We start from the raw sequence: 20,455 nt of genomic DNA, 5'->3' as shown, positions 1-20,455 counted from the left end.
CTGGGAAAAAGCCTATGACAATTCTCACAGACCAAGATGCAGCAATGGCTAAGACATTAGCTTCTAAATGACCTAACACACATTACCGCCTTTGTATTTGGCATATTTATCAGAATGCTGCCATTCATTTGAGTAGTGTTTTTATTGAATTTAAAAGTTTTACTCATGATTTTAGTACATGCATATATGATTTCGAGGAAGAAGAAGATTTTGTCATAGAATGGAACAGAATGTCAAAAAAATACAATCTTCAAAATAATGACTGGTTAAAACGATTATTCGCAATAAAGGAGAAGTGGGCATTAATATATGGACACCAATTTTTTTGTGCAGACATGACGACAACTCAAAGAAGTGAAGAGTATGAATGGTGTCCTCAAAAGGTATGTGAATTATAAACACAATTTTCTTGAGTTTTTTAATCATTTTTAGAGGCTACTTGAAGATCGCCATTATGAAGAGTTAAAAGCTAATTTTAGGGCAAATATAAGCTTTTTAGCATTACAGTATCCTTATGAGCTCTTGAAACATGCAGCAAATATCTACACGCCTGAAACTTTCAAGTGTTTTCAAACTGAATGGTGCAAGTCTTTAGATGCTAAATTTCATGATTGTGGTGAAGTTGAATCTGTGAGAAAGTATGAGATAACACTTTTTGGAAAAAGTTACTATCATACTGTTCTTCATGACTTGTTAAATGACAAGTTTGATTGCAGTTGTAGAAAATTTCAATTTACTGGAATTTTTTGTTCTCATATTTTGAAAGTTTTTACGATGAGAAATATTATCAAGATTCCAAGTGAATACATATTAAAGAAATGGACACGCAAAGCAGAAACTGGATTTTTTGGAGATGAAAATTCTACTATTGACACCAACAATTTAGATCTCAAGCATGTGGTATAGAGAATTGTTCAAAATATATGTTCAATTAACTACACGAGCAGCAGAAACAAAGGAAACATACAAAATTGCAAAAAATAGTCTTCTTAAAATGCTTGAAGTGGTGGATGCAAAATTACAAGATGAAGTGACCTCTCAAAAATCAAGTGCAACTACTAATCCCATGAGCCAATCTGAGGAATCTATTGGTGAAGAAAGTGGTAGCAAAATCAAATGGATCAAAGCTAAGGCAAACACTACTTCTAGTAAAAGGTTGAGAAGTAGTTTAGAAAAGGTCTCAAAGAAGAGGAAATCAACAAATAAAAGTCAAAGTGGAGCAAAAGTTACAACCTCAGGACCACCATTATCATCAAATACTAAGGTCTCATCTTTTTTTTTTTTAAATATTCTTTTGTATTTGAAATCTTTAATGCTTTGTTTTAAGTTTAAATTTATATATTTTTATCATTTCATTATAGGTTGTTGAAAAAAAATTTCATGACACTTCTAGTGAACTGGCAATACATTGTCAAAATCCCAACAATGTTCAGGGAATGCTATCAACTTAGTAGATATCTCAATGTTTCAAAAGATGTACAAGATATAAATTGGCGAGACAATAATTGAAAGAAATCAAGAATAGTGAAGGGAGGGAGAGAAAGAAAACTGCAAATAATTAGGTTATAACAAGCTGTAAAGAATCAATAAATATGATTATTGTATCAAACATTTAACTCATTCTTTTACAATGTCAATCTGCAATGCACACAATACTTAGTTCTGTAATGAGAGACAACCCTCAGGTACTATAAATATACAAGATTAAGTGGACCAAACCGTCAAAATAAACAAAGATATAGTTAATTTTTGAAGGAAGTTAATATCACTAAAAAGTGAGCAAGATTGGTTTGACACAGTTAGAGTCTCGCAGAATGAAGAGCAAAGTGGTATCGTTTTTCTCCAAAAATGTGAGGATTGAGTAAGAAAAATAGTCTTTTGGTTTTATTGAAAAAAAGGCACCTTCCATGCTCAAATCGAGGTCTAGCAAAAACCGAAGGTTATCATCTGCATCAAAAGAAAAAAGAATTGAATTTGGTGTTAGGAAAGTTCTTATGAGAGTGAGTCTTGATCATCTGGGCAAAGCTCTTTCTTGAGCTTATGTGAAAAAAGGCGACAAGCATCCATACTGAGGTCTTTGGCAGGTGAAAGTGTAAAAAACAAGGCTGCATTGGCCATGCGGGTTACATGTTGTACCCCTACTTGAACTATTGATTTGCCCACTTTCCCTTCAGCTTCTACACTTGATCCCATGACAAATCCTCAAACGAGCAACAGTAAACTCAGAACTGAATCTTTCCTTACATTGTCAATGCAAAAATGTCCGCCCTTTTTCATTAGGCTGGAGGATGAGCCAAGCCCTGGGACTTGATTGAGAACTCGATCAGAATTGGGGGACAGAACAAAGGGGAGTGATCATTGAGGTAGCTGCAACAGCTGAGCTTGAGAGATCATAGACTATTATCATCCACTCCTTGCACTCTCTTCCTGACTTTTCTCTTTCACTAGAGAAGGTTCTCACCCATCCTTTTTATTACCGGTGGTAAAATTTGAAGGTAGAGATCTAATAGCCAACAAAACAGAAGTACAATGATTAGTAATTCATTCCATGAAACCAGAAAGTAAACTTTTAAGCAACAGTAACCAAAATATAGTAATATTGAAGCACATTTTGGTCAAAGAGAATTATTAATGTACTATCTAATAGAAAACATAATCATGCAACTAAAAAATTAGAGTATATGTAATAAATTAGGTTATATCAACTTTACAAAACTTCACTCTTTATTTCACTTGTGTTTAACCGGACAAATTCTAGAAAAAATAATAGATAACAAGGATAAGAGAAAAAGACAAAACTTCATGGAAAATGAATAAGGCAAGTTATGAGAATTTCTTAGAGACATAATATTAAACAGATGGTGAGACAACTTTTACAAGGGCTGGGATAAGGCTTAAAAAAATAATTACCACATACCTGTTTTACATTGGAGTCCACCAATGCTTAGAATTCTTTCGCATGAACATTGAATTCTTTTCCATAAAATATTGAAATTGACCCAAAGTATGAATCCAAGCACATAACCATATAATTGCAAATGAATTGGATATATGCTACAGAAAAAATATATAGACCAAAGCATGATTTTCCATAGAGACATGCTAGTCTTTCTTTCAGTTGATGCAATTGATAATGGATTGCCAGAGATGAAAGTAGGAAACTGTCGTTGTAGTAATCTAAATTAAATGGTGTTTCTGGGAAAAAAAAACAAAGAAGAAGAAGAAGAAGAAGCGTATGGCAGCCAAACGTCTGAAGTTAAGTCAAGTGCCACATCAGCAGCGTTAGTAAGTGGAACTACATAATTTTGCATTGGACAGTAAGGTGGACAGACATAATGGATAGTGGATCCCGTCTGAAAAAATCGGGGATGCCCTAAGAGATGCAGCTACCAACATCAATAAGTTGTCACAGATGAAGCTTAAAGAAAATCAAAGATGTAACGAATGGTGTGTTGCTACCTTAAAGGTATATGGACACTACTTGTTGAAACAAAATCCCTTAGAACTTTGGCATTGCATGCATGAAAGAGATAGAAAAGAGTGAAAGGTGGTGTCACGTATTCCTTCAATTTGACAAAAGCTTTTAGGACTATTGGGCTCATACTATTATGGACCTAAAACTCCCAAAAGACTAGCTACATCCCGGGCATTTGAAGTATTGTAGTCCACATGTGCATCCTTCGTGATCACTCCGTGGGAGCCTACAAGTGGTAAGACATTTTCCAATGTAGCACTAATATGTACATCTTTCGTAGGCATTCGGCAGTTGGACACCATTTTGTGATTGTCATGTGTACTTTGATGCAAAGTGGACGCCCTTGTGCACTTTTCTCTATATTCCTAGTTTGGTTTGTAAAAAGAAGTGTCTCTTGCAACTTGCAATATGACATTTTATTATTTATTACCAATATATTACTTGATAATTAGTAGAATATATCGTTGGAGGTGCATGAGCATGCGCGCACACACACATAAATGTATAGGAAATTATTTTCGTTTAAGCAGAAACTCATTAAAAAAATTTTCCACCAACCAACCATGAAAGGTTTTTTGTTTTTTGTTTTTTTGTTTTTGAGAAGAAACTTGTTAAAAAATTTTTCACAAACCAAATTGATTTTTAAAATAAGCCTGACTATTGGAATTGAAAAGCTTGTGATGTGGTAAAGTGCTAGTAACAGTAGCTGAGTTTGGTAATATTTGAGATGTATCAATTTAAGATATAGGTGGGAGCAATTGATGTCGGCAAAATAGGAATGCCAAACTATTGCACAGTCTAATGCATGCACAAATGTAAGGCCTTTGATTTGATTGGTACATCATTCCCCGAAAATGCATATAACATTGGTGCCTGGAGAAATAAATTTGATAGTCTTTGCTCCCCAATTTCTGTTCCCAGTTGCATCCACTCATGGATAATGGACAAATAAAGCCCAATGTAGGCATACTAAAATCCAAGCAACTCTGCTGTTATGTTGCAGCCTTTAACAATGGTAATATGCATCAATTGCTTATAAATTGTAACCCTTGTTATAGGAAGGAGTCAGGCATCTATCAAGTGAATTGAAGGTTGATGATGGAGGCTTTTCTAAGCACGTGTAACAATATCCCTTTGGAGGTAAATTCGTCATAACCAACTCTCTTTTCAATGCCATTTGTCCTATGAAATTTGGATAGATGTTAAAGCAATGAATCTTGTGCCTCTAGAGGGTACTCTGAAGTCGATGATTAAAGTAATGGTGTAGGTTCCCTAGATTGTGGAAGCATAAACATGGCTGGTATCTCGAATACATGGAACATCATTAAAAATGATGACGAGGAGGAGGAGGATGGGCAACTACCACAGTGGGCAATTATTGTATTGCTCAACCCTGTTGTTGAATGGGCAATGGATTATATATTGCCACTACCATATAGAAATAGCATGTTACGGGGATGAGATTATGTACAAGAAGTAACTCATGGTCATCCAACGAGGGTACTTGAGAACTGTCGAGTCACGGTAGACTCTTTCATTTGCTCTCTTTCATTCGCTTCTGTGAAATTCTAATAAGTGGAGGATATGTCCCACAATACCCAAAAAAAGAGTCCAAATAGAAGAGACAGTTAGAGGTGGCAATTTGTCCCAAGTCCCAATGGGTTACCCATGCCCATGGGGACTTTGGGCGGGATGGGTATTGGATTTTGATATTGGGTTTAAAATGGGACAAATCCCAATTGTACCCATTAATTGATGGGAATACTTGGGAAATACTTGGGTACCCATTGGGCTCAAATAACAAGGGCTCTGTTTGGTTTAACTATTTTTGGGGGGTATTTTTGAAATATTTTATTATAGCAGTGTATATGAAAAATTTTTACTATAAAATTTTTTTGAAATATTTGATATACTAATATGGATGGGATGTTTTTTGAGTTATTGTATATTACTGTAACATTGTATTTGAAAAACTTATTTTTTGAAAAAATAGCCAATCCAAACGGAGTCTTAGATTCAAAAATTATCTTTAACAATTTTTGTAGTCATACTAGAGAATATAATCTAGTAGTTTTTCTAGTCATTATCCACAAGAATTTTCAACATTTCAGTCAATTTAGACCTGTCATCTTTGGACAATGATGAGAATAAATATTCAATACCTTAAGTACCTTGGCCATCTTGATATATGTTGGAATATGACTGTATATCTATTTTTTCCTTTATTTGTTAATCCAATTTTTGATGGGAATCCTGAGTATAAAGCACTTGCATGTTTATTTAATAAAATTAAAAAAAATTTAATAAATCAAAAATATTAAAATTATATAAAAAATAAAAATGAATTAAAGGAAAAAAATATGTAGAAAATAGATTTGGGTATTGGGCGGGATCAATCTAAACCCATCCCAAAGTGATCCCGCCCAACTTAGTCCCAAAATACAAATGGGTAAGATTGGGCCCAAAGCCATATGACCCGATTCCATCACAAACCCAAGCAAATCCCGCTCATCCCGCCCATTTTGCCACCTCTAGAGACAGTGTCCATGACCTCAGTGATGTAAAGTCATATATAACAAATGCGTTTGCCTAGTTGAATGGTTTCAGCATTCCCCCAAGACTATATGCAAGAACATTCATGAAGTCCTACCGGTTTTTGTGAGTTTGGAAAATATCTTATATGTCCTAGATGCCAAAACCAAGTACATCCAAAGATTTACATGGATTGGAGATTCGTCCAGTGATTTATGATAATAAAATTTTCACCCTTATTCATAATTAATTTCCGAAATATTACTATTGATATTTACCAAAGAGTGGAGTGGTCTTTGCGTATTTAATGCAATTAGGGACCTAGTAACTAACCCATTTATGAAATTCATATAATGCTGTAGGCGCAATCGATGGAAAGCATATTCCATCACAACCATCAAAAATGGAAATTTTATTCTTATTTTATTCCATTAATAAATAAGTAATTTGTTGGATTTATATGATATTTGTTTTTTTCTTTTACACTTTATACTCTTTTTTATGTCTATATATTTGTGAAATAACTCATATACAAACAAATTATATACACACACACATTACATGCCCATATATATATATAATACATGTATCTGTGTCTTTATATACCAACTTACTATTAAAGAATGTGACTAAATTTGAGGTAAACAACTCTTTCAATATGCAAAACTTTATATTTATTACATATTTTTATATATTTTAAATACCAAAAAAAAGAAGAAATTCAATATAAAATATTTCAATTAACGAGCACACTAGCTAATTTTTTCGTAACTTTGTAGATAAACAAACACAAGAATTTGTATTTTCTTTCATCATTTTCTTGTTAATCTAACACATGCAGGAAATTTAGTTTCCTTTTCCTTTACCTCATTTCACTTCGCTTTTCCCATAATACACTTTCTTGTATGACTTTCCCATCAAACGAATAAAGCCTTAGTGTTTTGTTTCAATCTGTTTAGTCACATATAGTTAAAATGCAAACAAGATACACATAAAACTCAACACAAATTCTACATCATGTAAATGAAATTTAAAAAAATTGTCCCCAAAGCCTACGTTTTTTCCTCTCTAAGTCAAGACTCAACTTAACCAGTAAGGACATTAGTCAGGAGACCGCAACATTTTGAGCTCGTTTTTTTCCAGGGTGTAAAATTTCAAGTCTCCCCTTGAACCAAAACAAGATAATTTAAATTTTTCATATTTATATTATTAATCATATACCAACTATTAGACTTGTCGAATTAGTCTCCATTGTGTATCTTGAAAACAGAAAATGTAAGCGAGTCCCTTGACGTAGTTTGAGTTCGGTACTCAGACGTAGCTCTTAGCCAAGAAATAATAGACAAGACAATATCGCAATTTTGAACAAATAGAAATTTCAAGCTTTCAAATGTAGTTTCTTTTGCCATTGCAAAGATAAACCTTACCACTTTTGAAACGACTAATCAAAAAATTTCGCCAGCCTTTCCTAGAAAACTAACTTCGAAAGAAAATAAGGAAACAAAACCTATGGTCCCTCACATTTTTATCGAAGTTCAATTTTAGCCTCTCGCATACGAATAAAAGCATTCTAGTCCTTCACAAATCCAAAACGTACCTTTTTGTTCTCTGAATATGTTTCCAACCATATTTTCACTAGAAAATGTCACAGATACATCACATTTTGAGCAAAAGAACTATTAATGTTGCTTTTCCAAGAAAATAAAATACGATGATGATATGACAATCAAGTAGTTGAAGGCACTCGGTACCCGTTTATTAATGTTCTATGTCAGGATTTTTTCGGGTACTGAAACAGAGAAGGTAAGATCAAAGCAATGATAATAATGATCATGAAGCACTTCAGATGAAGATTCAGTAGCCATTGGCACTTCGATTTTGCTCCTCAGAAATTACAAAAGCATTGTCAATGCACCACTTTGATCGTCATCTTTTCATCCCATAGATTGTTAACTTTGACGCTACATGTTGACAGCAGAATATGTCTCAAACAAGTATGGGATAATCCTCTTGTAATCACCAATTTGCTGACCAGTGTTATGATCAACAAGGTAAGGCACCTGCAAAATGTTTTTCAGCTCAAAGATCCATTTCATACTCCAACATGCAACATGCAAGAGGTGTATCTAATACTTTGCAGCATCCCAATAAAGAGACACGAGCAGGTAGCAGTTCAATTTAGTATAGTCACTGCCAAAATATAACATCATAAAGGTGGAAGCAGAATGTAAACAAGGTTCATGACAAAATCCCTGGAACAAGTTAAAATACATGTTAATAATACTGGTAAGTGTGATTTCTTTTCATTGTTATGGTGAAAATTCACACATTTGACTACAAAGCCAGAATAGTTAACTTACAAGTTCTCACCAGCACATAAATGAATAATATCCAAAGCATACCTCTTTTGATCCAGATATTTCGACAAGTAAGGGAGCCCTCTTTGACCCCTTAGCCACATTCTGAAGTATGTATGGAAGCTCCAACTCGCAAAGTGCTTCACGTACTATCCGAGCATACTGAAAAGAGGAAGATGGAAGATAAATTAATCATTTTGAGTGGCAATGTTATTCATGCTACTATAGCTTTTTGAGGACTGTTTGACTGGATTATCTAGGGTCTCTCAAATAAAGGGCCTGCTTGGTAGAACTGTAAGATGGCTTCATTTTGACTTAAGTGGCCATGGATTCAATTTATGGGATCAGCAACCTGCAGGGGGCAAGGCTGCAAATTCTGCCTCAAATATGGCTTTTGAACCATTATACAGTAAGTACAGCTTGAAGGATACTATAGCAGGAAGCCGTTATGCATCTGTCAAAATCTAACTGCAGGAGCAATTCCCAACATGTTAAGGTTGCGAATACTTCCAAATGCATTGCTACTATCATTGCTTTATATTGCACTTATAGCAAAAGCAATTCCATATAACCATGTCAAGAAGGATAAGAAGTGTTAACATATCTTTCTCAATAGTTCAGTAAATGGTTTGCATATTCATTTTGGTTGAATGACATTTTAGAAGGGCTTTTCTTACCGGATTGTTTTCATATGAGAAAAGCTCCAACATTTTTATTGGCGCTTCTTTTCTAGATTTCTCCCACAAAGTCATTCCTCGGCCTGCTCGAAGTAAGGTTGGCATCCAGCCTGTGATTATTGTGCTGCATAATGTAAGGTCACTCATTCGCTGGGAAAATCAAGAAAAGAGAATATAGTTCACAGTTGTGAAAATTCCGCAACACGTGCTCATGACGTTAGCAATAATCTGAGCACAACTTTTGTTCATGATAAGCAAACATGCATTATCAGCTAGAAGAAATATACTACATAAATATTGGCACCAATTCTCCAAGTAAATATCGAAATCAATCTTGACATAATTCAGTTAGGGAATTTTCTTGCACATTTAGCTTTACGACTGCAGTTTGAGGTTTGGATTCATGCAGCACAAATGCATGTATTAGCAGAAAGCATGTATACAAAAAATTCAATTAATGCTAGGCCATTGCAAGTGTTCAGTCCATCATCCAATTAATTGAACATAAATGACTGGTATTAGCAAAACACTATCACATATTGCCATCACCACAAGTTCCCAGTGTCTACAATAACAGGAGACTCTATGACAGATTTTGCTACATATATATATCCAGAAGTTACAATTCGAGCAAGAGAACTACACTATTACTACCTTTCCAAAAGGCCAGTTGAGGGGCTACGTCCTTTGCCATATTTCTGAAACAAGTACTTTACGATATCACCTGATAAAGAAAATAGCATGTAAGTTTATACTCATCTAAATCAATGATGGCCAATACATATCTAAGAGAATCTAATTCAGGAATCTCTTGAGCTTTTTAGAAGGTAAAACTAAGCCTAGAGAACTAGATCCCCTAACTAAAATCTTTGTTGGGATGCGAATTCCAATAGAACTCTTGTCAAAAGTGTTAAGACAGATTCACGAGCTACTTTAATCAGAGAAATCAATTAGCACATCATCACAAAAACTGGCTAAATTCCTATACTTCATTTATCTAAGTGGGAGGTAAAAAGATTTCTTTAAATTTAAAGCAATACTCCGATCTCTTTTCCTTATTCCATTCACATGTTTGCTGTTTTCAGTAGGTAATAGTAAAAACCACTGTTTTATGAAATTCATATCCTATGTAGACAATTGAATAGACTGCATGCATGATTCTGATAATAAACTTTGGTATAATCATCAACCACATCTTGATTTATAAAAGACTCATTAGATGAATCTAGTGGCAACAACTAGCAGTTGAACAATAACACACGAGAAGCACAACAATCAGCAGATGCAAGCTCATTATCAATTACAATAGAACTATGTAAGAAGCACAACTACACTACATGTATTGTCAAAACTATTTAACCAAAAAACTATACCATAAATAGAATTATTATCAGGAAAACTCCAAGCACTATCATACATTTGCTAAACTTGATTTTTTGAGACAAAGTACAGTGTAGACAAACATCGACACACTAAAATGCAATCACAAACTCATAAACATACACTATATGCAGGTACCTCACAGAAAATTACAAATACTCAACAAATGGTAACAAGTAGTCCAAAGGAAAAGTATCATTTGCAGTTCCAGACAGCTGAGCATTCCACAGTATTCTAAATTTTATCAGTTTCTCAAGGGCATTGCCAGCCTCCATGCAGTTGCTAAAGATTAGTATAGGTTGCATAATCGGTAACTACCATCCATTAAAAAGAAGAACATTTGCCATAAAAACTCCCCAAAGAAAATCAACAGTGGAGCATCACTAATTATGAATTCTGGATGCCCCTGCTTTGGGGGTTTGGGGAATGTAGCCTATAACTCAAGACTAATAATAAGGCCAATCCTTCCTGATCCAAGAAAAGGCTGTTCATCAGGGTTTAATAAATACTGCAACAAACTAAAGAAACTAATAAAGTTGTTCCTTTAACATCAGAAGAAAATATCCCTGTTTAGCATGAATTTTTTGCAGGTTTTCAATGGAAAAATGATGCAATATGACTAACTAAAATCAACCAGCATTCCTTTAATATTCACTTGGAAAGGTTGCAGTACTGGAAGCAAAGTGCCTTCACACATTTTACTACTGGAATACAAAAGAAAAACTCACAGATTTTATCTTTTATTAATGAATTCAAGGCCTAGTCACAAATGATTACTGTTTTAAACAGCCTCAGATGTCTAGCTTCAAGCTACAACACCGTCAGTTTCCAGAAAGAACAGAAAATAGCACTAACCACTCAATCTTTATTCTTGTAATAATAAATTCATGCTTCCTCAATTCCACTGCCATGTAGTTCACTGCTTTGACTACCACAAGAGAGTGCAAAAGAAACAAACAACACTACCAGGATTTTGACTGACATAAACGGAACCTGATTCGTAGGAAAATAGTATTTTGGTCATTTATTAGAGGATATAAATATTAAATAATACTAGTTATAGCATCCAACATCTTGATTTAGTGGGATGGATGGTAAGATTAGACCTTGCAAATCATTTTTATTATAGTCAATCACAAATATACTGTTCAGTGATCTACATGAATGAAATATGCTCAGCACTGATCTCCTTGTACATGGATTTACGAAAGTAACTTGAAAGGCATGTAAAATGCTTGCCCTCAAAATCCAAATAGATTTCAAGAAATGGGAAGATCTTCTATTAGTAATGCCTATGATTGTTACTAGGAAATATATAGGAGCCTTCCAGGTGAAAGCAAGTTCTCAGCACATAAAAGCAGAAAACTGATCAACTGGAAAACCAGAACACGTGAAATTATAAAAAAATTACTTATTTGTGTTGTTCATAACGAGCCAAATCATATCAAGAATACATCACTAAGTTCATGCCAAAAGAAATCCAAAGTCCAATATCGCACTTACTGCTCTCATACAGCTGAATTTCACTATTTGGGTCAATCAGGAAAGGAAACCTGCAGCAAACAGTAAAATATTACATCTTTCAATAATAAGAGAAGACATGGAAGACAATTAAAGCAATTTTTTTTATAAATTAAGCAGAAGTCCCTCTAGAATTTGCATGAAGCTTATGTTATCATTAGCTTGGTACTTCGATGATAGGAAAGATCAATTTAGCACAGAGCTGAGATATTATATTGGATTAATAGCTAAACATGCATAGTTGTACTAGTCCAGGAACTTTTAATGCACACATGAAGCCAAACAACTACTAAACAAGTAAACAACAATGTGCATTAGGCAGAATGGTACTAGTCAACAAAAAATGAAAATATTTTAGATCATAAGGTAGAGAGAATCTATATTAATAGCTTAACTTTTTGACAGAGCTGTTAGTTTTAATAGGCTAGTGGAGGAAAAAGGTCCTTGAAATGGATGTTCTGTGCCACCTATTTCTGGAACCATGAAACACATCCAGCCAAATATGGAAGTGGGTAAGAGTTTATTACTCAATAACCTTTCTATTGTAGCTTAGAAAAGACAGATCTACTACAGCATCATTTTGCAGGATATTACTACCAGGGGTCAGAATGAAGACAAAGGGGATAAAGATGCTGTACAATAACAAAATAAAACATACTGCTCTTTACCACCAAGTCTCCTGACCACTTCCCTGTGTCTTACTGAACCTTTAGGACACGGATAGATCTGGAAATACAGAGAAATCAGGAAACAGTGGTAATATTTATAGTTCAAGTAATATAAAAAGTTAATATGAAATTGCAGCTCTTAATAATCTAGTAGTTGAAAATGTGAAGACATAAAGATGCAAAATAGATTTAAAGATACATCCTAAATTGAAAAATATCCACAATATTGTGTAAGATGTTGATTAGCTATGCAAAAAAAGTAGAGTAAATTTTATATATCTTAACAGTGTATATACTACTCCGGTTGGATACACGACACATATGCGAAAATTGGGTTTCAAATTCAAATTTGGATTTCGTGTCATGCATCCAATGGTGAAAGTGTATACACTGTTAGTGTATAGAAGATTAATCCAAAAAAGTATGGTAAGATTTTGTGATGAAAAGACACGACGATTAGTACATAACCCAGATATCCTTTCCACCAACTTGCACGCATTTAAAATATAAATAGAAAGTCAGAAAATCAAGTATATTTTAACAAAGAATCAGATTAAAAAAAATCAATCATGTCAAGGAACAACGGGATTTACCTCTACAGATAAATCAAGCTCAGTTATAGCCTCTCGAACCCTCCGGCAGAATGGGCATGCTTCTGCATGCAATTGCTATACACTTTAGCCATTTGCAAAATAGATTGTACGACGAACACCAATTGAAGAACTACTCTACCTAGCCTTAGCAGAAAGCAAGTCGCTTTGCTGGGAATAAGTAAACAAAGCTTCCTTGAAATGCATTAATTTAAGTCTTTGTAAAATAGGAGAAAAAAGCATTCCCTTCAGAGAGCAACCATCCTGTTTTTTCAATTTTCCCTTTTCTTTTTAAAAGAGTTAATTATATTAATTTTCAACAACTTGAGAAGTTAATTCTCCACTAAATAATTTGGAAGAAAAGCTTGGAGATTGTAAGAACAATATAAAGTGAAGTTTTAAAGTCTAACATCAAAATGAAACAGTTAAAAAACTTTGACGTTTCCATTAGTACTAAACATTAAAGAAGCGCCTGCAATTCTCTTTGAGACTTCAGACTACAAGGAGTTAAATATCATTACTACTCTCGTTTAGCTAATTGGATCTTTAAAATTTTCTCTTCAGCCATATCCAAATTGAGCAGAATATTCATGCAATATTCTTATCAAAAAACAGTTCGAAGACAGATTATCGAAAGAAATGTTAGGTGTATGCAGAAAAGTGGCATAATAAGCATGAAGCTCACCGAATTCAAAGAGTTGTAAACGAATAGGAGGATCAACACTATTAATTGTTTGACTATCTTCGATTAGTGATCTTGACCCCCAAGGAAACCTTGCTAGAGTAGACAAGGAAGACATTGCTTCCTGTAATTGAGAAATGGAATTAAGGAAAAGGAAAGTATTCATAGGCAAGTGGAAATGTGAAGCTATTCTAGGCGTACTTTCAATTGCCCTGCATCTAGGAGTAATATAGCTATCCATGGAGCAAATTCTTCATGATAAATTGGCTAGATATGCAAGGAAGCTAAGCATAACCAACTTCAAAATATGTTCCTTGAATTATCTCATGCAGAGTATATGATGTTCAAGATACATAAAATGTTCCTAAGTCACTGCCCCAGTATGATGAATTACGAGCATGAAAAGTAAAGTTCTTAACCAAGCTTCTTTGATAACAAGCATAGTCCAAGAATTTAGCACATCAAATTTTACAATGAGATGTTATCAAAGAAATGGATCAACAAAGGGATTTTTCTATGTCACCTTAAATTAAAAACTATGCCTAATCCTTCCATGGAAATCTCTAAGAACAATTAATGCAGAATTTAAGCTCGGAAATCTTATTTCCAAAATGAGGTTGCAGACTATCATCAAACAACTGAAACATTTAACACTTCAAATTATACTATGCAATGATGTCAAAGAAACCAAAAAAAAAAAAGGATAAATAAAGGGCATTATCTTTTCAGCTTACATGTACCTTCCATCGAAGACCTAATGTACTAGTAGTAACAAAACAATAAGCTGAACACAATCCACGTTGAGGGCGTCAATGAGTTAAATTTGTAAGATCATCTAAAACAGAATTTACTTGACTGGGATTAATACTAATCTTCATACAAATTAATCATCTTGAGCTCATAAATATTGTTTGCATACCCAGCCTCAAAGTTTTCAGAATTCTATTTTATGTTGTTTAATTCTTTTCAAACCCATAAGGCACAGAGAAATGCAAGATGACTGGACACATGGAAACACAAATATTTGTTATTCTTCCTATTAAAATCTTCACCTCCATTTTTTTTAGTTACTTCTTTTCTTCAGCTACTCTCTTTGCTGGGAATATGTTTAAAGGACAGCAATAAAATATCAAAGAAAATATCTCAATTGCAAAAGAAAGAATTGAAAGAAACTGATCAACATTTTAACTGAGTCATTCTCTTTTTCTTTTTCTTTTTTTTGAGTGAATCAGATTACTATTTTGAATTTATACCTCAAACCACTAGATGCTTAAGTGTACAGTTCAAAGTTACCTCCAAAAAATAGTTCCTTTCTTTAGAAGGGTCTCCACCCTGTGAGGAATTAAACAGTGGAGAATTAAGGTAAGATAAGTACAAAAGGAAACAAAAAGTAAAAGCATAGACAACCAGAGATAGAAATTGCTGCAACATGAGGGAAAATACACACAAGAAAAGATGTTCCACAACAACCTGGATTTCACCTCTTGAGCTAAATGCCGAAGACTCCAGGCAGAACAGTTGGCATCCAACAATAAATCAACTTAAAAACAATCAAATCTCATCCAGAATGACATCAAGATACTTAAAGAAAAACAAAGTAGCTAGTGCTCCTTTCATCCCATACAATTTCAACCTTGCCAGTTTTCTGTCCAACAAAAGCCTTATCAAAACCTTCATTTCATACATATTTGCTATATCTTCTGTAAGTGATAACTTATGGAGCAATATTTCTCAATCATATATTCAAGAACTAAACAAAACCCATGCAAATTGTTAATCATAGAATAGGTATGAAATATCATCATTGCATAGACGTCTCGAACTCAATAGAACTGCAAAAGCTAGAGCAATAATGAGGAATGACATAAGCCATACAAAAATTGATTTGTAAATCTATTCAAACAAACAACTAGATGATCAAATTTGGTCTGCCTATCTTGTTTCTTTAAAATCACATTGACTGTGTGCGAACATTTGTCATTTAGAAGTACCATCTTCGAACAAGAAGTCATCAGATTTAAGGGGGTAATTAGTTATTCAAATTGGTGCTGACATATCCGCCTACCATGACCACTCAAATGGATTAAAAAAAAAAGGAAAAAAAAGCACCTCTTCCAACCAATAGAGGCACAAAAAGCACACAAGATTCAATACTAGGATCATGCAATTTCTAATCCATATATCTTAACCTGGATTCACCGTTGAAAAACTGGCCACAACTTATTCAAGTTTTATATGTAATAGATCCTCCATCGAGAATCGTTGCCGAATCCCAAGCATTCCCATTACACCACAAGGTTGAATGATTTTTGTCAATAACTCTATGCAAAACAGGAGAATTGTAACCACATAGTATAGACTCTTCTACTCTCTTTCTTAACCAGGTGAACAACATCAAATAACAGGCCAAAAGTTCCTAAAATTCCTCTTTGTTTATGGAATTCTATATAATTCTTCACACTTACTTAACATCATTCTTATTCTTAAATATAGGCAAAACCAAATCTTTAACATTTTCTACTATTAACCCTCTCTAGCCCTCTTGCAATATAATCCTTCACTAACCGAGAAGGAGCAAAATCAACATCTTGTTAAGCAACTAAAATGCACAGAAAAATAAAAACATGGACAGATAATAAAAATGCTAACGAAAACTTCAAAAGAAAAAAAAAAAAAAAAAATGAAAGTGGGATTGAAGAAAAGCTTACAGAGAAGAGTTTGAGCAAAGGGCAGAGGAAAGACAGAAAGCTGGTTGATGGGCTGCTGCCAATTCCAATATTCTTGTCATCTGAAGAAATTTCCACAACATTTGGTGTTTTTTCTTGTGGAGATAACAACTGAGAACTCTTGTCTTCTTGGTGTAAACATTTTCTGGGATGGTATCTATCTCTGAAATTTCTGGAAAAAGCCCAATTTTTGTATTTCTTGAACCTAGAATTAGGATTATAATCAAGGGAAGACTGAAAGTAGAAGCTGAAATTAGAGATTGGGACTTGAATTCTTGCAGAAGAGTTCAAAATAAAAGCAGAAGAGCATGCAGGAGAGGATGACATGGTGCGAAAAAATTTATATTTATGAATTTGATTTTATTTTTGTGGCTCACGGTTTCGGGCATTCATATAACGATACAGGAAACAAATACGGTACCTTTGCTTTGACAAGCCTCTACACAGCGTCCCGTTGGTCAAAAGGATTTTGTTATCACTTGGGTCACGAATCAGGATGTCCAAGGAATATGGATAGGATATTATTTAAAATAATTATTATATACTTTTTATGATATAATATGTGAGATAAAAGGATAAATTTTTTTTTTGTCAACACAGGGAGTATTCCAGCTAGATAAAAAGATAGGTAGAAATATAAAAAAGTTGGAAGGGAAACGTATTTATAATGCAAGTGAAATATTATTTGAAAAAAATTTGATATCCAAACATTGTTGGAAACGATTTTTTGTTTGGCAGATAAGTTTTTTGCCAAGTTTGTCTGCTACAAGTTTTTTAAAAACTTTAGCTATAATAATCTCAAAAAACTTCTCAAAAATTTTAAACTATACACTTCAAAATATTCAAAAAACACACATTTCAAAAATTTTTTTAAAAACTTCTACGGTAAGTTACAATAAAATTTTAGACAAACATCCAAAAAACTCACTTGTCAAACAGGGCTTATTTCCAGTTTTGTAAACTAAAAGTTTATCGTATGAGTTAAAGTGCGATTTGAAAAAAAAAAAAAAAAAAGGAAATCAGTTTTGTAAACCTTGTTATTACCATTGCATATTTGGATTAGGGGATCATTAGTAATTTGCTCAATAGAAGAAAAATAGGAAAGCACTCTGGTAGAGGTTCTATTCGTTTCGAATACGATAAATTTTAAGTTTCAAAGTGTTCACAAGTTGAAAATTACGAAGACTTCAAGTTCTAAAATATTTGAAGACGTGATACAAGATAATTACGTTTTAAAAATCTTAAAACTAATTTATAAATTTGCATATATTGTCCTTAGTTGATAAGGTTATATAATATGATTTTTTGATATAATGTATGTGAGAAAAAAAAAAGATGATTAAAAAAATATATTGATGATATTAGTAAATAAATTTTGACAAATAATTCACTATCCAAACAAAGGGTACTTTCGAACTTTACAATTGTGAACAATAGTAATAATAATAATAATAATAACAACGACGACAACAGGTAGCATATGCTTTTTGTTGGAGTTATACCTAGAAATTTTATCATAGTGGAATTGATTATGGTACTTATTTTTTGACTAATGAAATATCGTTAATTGGACACGGATAAGAACTTCACAATTTTATTTGAGTTATATTTAACCTAAAATTAGTGGATTTTATAATTTTATTTAAAGGGATATCATTGGTCAAATATCAACTACTAGACTTGTCAAGTAATTGGTAGGATTTCTCGAGATATACACGACCAATAATTAATTAAGCGGTCTAACCCAACTGAATTATGTGTATAAATACTCAAACGGGTCAAATATGTGCATAAACTCAGATTCTTTCCTCAATGCAGAAACCCAATAAAACCATGAACTAATCTTTTCAATTGACTCTTTAGTTTGGTAGTTTTCCTTGTCTATTTTGAAGGCCTTAGTTTGGATAATTCTCAAAGTTTTGGCCTTTGCAAATGTGGTAAATTCAAAATGTTTTAAATATTCTGCAAAGTTTGGATAATTGACAAAAAAAATTAGAATAGCTAACAGCCAAATTCAATTTGGCATTAGTCAAACTCTATATTTTTTTTTATCCAGAATGATTGAAGTTTCAATCAACGTAGTCCTTCAAGTTCAAATTGTGAAATTAAAGCCTTTAGGATGAAACGCTATGTGAATTAAATCAAAATTGCATTACATGTGTGGCAGGAATTCATTTGATAGAAAACTTGAAAGAGATAATTAAAGTTTTTTCAATGAAGAAATTAAAAATAAAAACTTTTCCATGAGAATTTCTTTTTTTAGTAGTTTCCAGTTTTTATTTAAATAAAGAATAAAATGAAATAAAAGAAGAAAATGAAATTTAAAGAAAAAACAACAGAAGTTTTGCTCATGCAAGAAATGAAAAACCTTCTTTCTCATGTAAATTTCTTTCTTAGTAGTTTTTATTTTTTTATATGAAGAAATAAAAGAAGAGAAAGAAATTTAAAAAAGACTAAGGAAGTTGATTTTGTTCTTGGAAGAAATTAAAAATTTTTTTTTAATGAAAATTGCTTTTTTAATAGTTTTTACTTTAATCTAAAGAATAAATGAAATTTAAGGAAAATAGAAAATTATATTTAATAAAGATATGAATAAATTTTTTGGTGAAAATGTCTTTTTTAGTAACTTTTACTTTTAGTGAAAAAGGAAATAAAAGGTGGAAAAGAAATTTAAGAAAAAGTACTAAAAAATTTTATTAGAGTGAGAAACAGAAAAACCACTTTGCCAAAAATATTCTACTATCCTTTAGTAATTTTTTTATTTTATTTAAAGAATAAAAATGTTTAAGAGAAAGAACTAAGGAAATTTTATTCATGAAAGAAATGAAAAAACTTCTTTTTCAGGCCAAATTTCTTTTTTGTGATTTTCAATTTTATTATTTAATGAATAATGGAAATATAAGAAGAAAAGATCATAAAGACAAAAAATAAATGGAGAAAAAAGAAATTTAATTAGCTTTTCCAAGATTTTTGTTGTTCAAATTTCTAGTTTACATGTACCACGATTTTGATTTAATCAGCAACTTATTTCATTCTAAAACCTTTAATGTCACTGTATGAAAACTAAAATATCGTACTGATAAAAAATTCAAAATATTACGTACCAAAAATGCTGATTAGGTTAAAATTTTGAATGACGGTAATTTAATTTTGACCTCACCTATTTCATTTTTCCTCAATTGTCCTTAACTAGCACAAAATTTGAAACATTACGAACCATACTTACAAAGGTCAACACTTTTGGGATCACTTAAGCGTGTTGGTCATATAATGGAGACCAAAACTTTCAGTCTCTCTTAAGATGAACTGGCAACCTTTACACATGATTCACCTTATAAAGATTTTTTCCATAGTTAGATCCAAACGTCATTGACAATATGAAATAGAGTATTGTACAAGGACATGTTATAACAAATGGGGTATTTTCTATTAAATCACAATTTGATTGAATATATATAGGGCAAATTATCCCAGTGGCCACTAAACTTTTGTCATCGTCGAGTTTTGGTCACTCAACTATTAAAAGGCTGATTTTGACCATCAAACTGTATAAAAGGTAGACTCGAGCCCATTCTGTTAGATTTAGTCGTTAACTTTGCAGAGGTGTCCGTTTGCGCGATTTCCAATACAAAAGGTAGGGTCAATTTAGGAAGTCGAAAATAGATCTTCTTGTTCTTCTTGTATAAAACTAATAAAGATTACTTACCCGAGAGAAACTACAAGAGAAGGAAATGGAAGAAGCCCAACTTGGATTAGAGGAAGCAGGACCAAGATCAACGCCACCAAGAGTCGGGCCAGCAAGATCCATGCCACCTACATCGTTGACACCCATTTTGCCTACTTGTGT

General features: G+C 32.9%; 1 protein-coding gene across 1 annotated transcript; it reads right to left on the bottom strand.

Moving 5' to 3' along the window:
• Positions 1-7,584: 7,584 nt before the first annotated feature.
• Positions 7,585-17,005, bottom strand: LOC113749506. The gene is made up of 10 exons (XM_027293264.1): positions 16,591-17,005; positions 15,176-15,214; positions 13,886-14,006; positions 13,204-13,265; positions 12,601-12,668; positions 11,925-11,974; positions 9,696-9,765; positions 9,042-9,165; positions 8,410-8,526; positions 7,585-8,067 (listed from the first exon to the last, which is right to left on the bottom strand). The coding sequence occupies exons 1-10, from the start codon at positions 16,933-16,935 to the stop codon at positions 7,969-7,971; spliced, it is 1,095 nt and encodes a 364-aa protein (XP_027149065.1). The 5' UTR covers positions 16,936-17,005; the 3' UTR covers positions 7,585-7,968.
• Positions 17,006-20,455: the final 3,450 nt, after the last annotated feature.

Source organism: Coffea eugenioides, chromosome 10 (genome assembly GCF_003713205.1).
Source record: "Coffea eugenioides isolate CCC68of chromosome 10, Ceug_1.0, whole genome shotgun sequence".
Taxonomy (NCBI): Eukaryota; Viridiplantae; Streptophyta; class Magnoliopsida; order Gentianales; family Rubiaceae; genus Coffea; species Coffea eugenioides.
Note: the sequence above shows the minus strand (reverse complement) of the source record. Positions and strands in the feature narration are given on the sequence as shown.

What these genes read in the sequence shown, in the direction of transcription:
- LOC113749506 (XM_027293264.1), bottom strand. Translation starts at nt 16,935, where the DNA reads ATGTCATCCTCTCCTGCATGCTCTTCTGCTTTTATTTTGAACTCTTCT. An exon ending in TCAACTGGCCTTTTGGAAAG is followed by an intron (nt 9,166 to 9,695) that starts GTAGTAATAGTG and finishes TACATTATGCAG; the next exon opens with CACAATAATCACAGGCTGGA. An exon ending in TCTCATATGAAAACAATCCG is followed by an intron (nt 8,527 to 9,041) that starts GTAAGAAAAGCC and finishes TCCTCTTTTCAG; the next exon opens with TATGCTCGGATAGTACGTGA.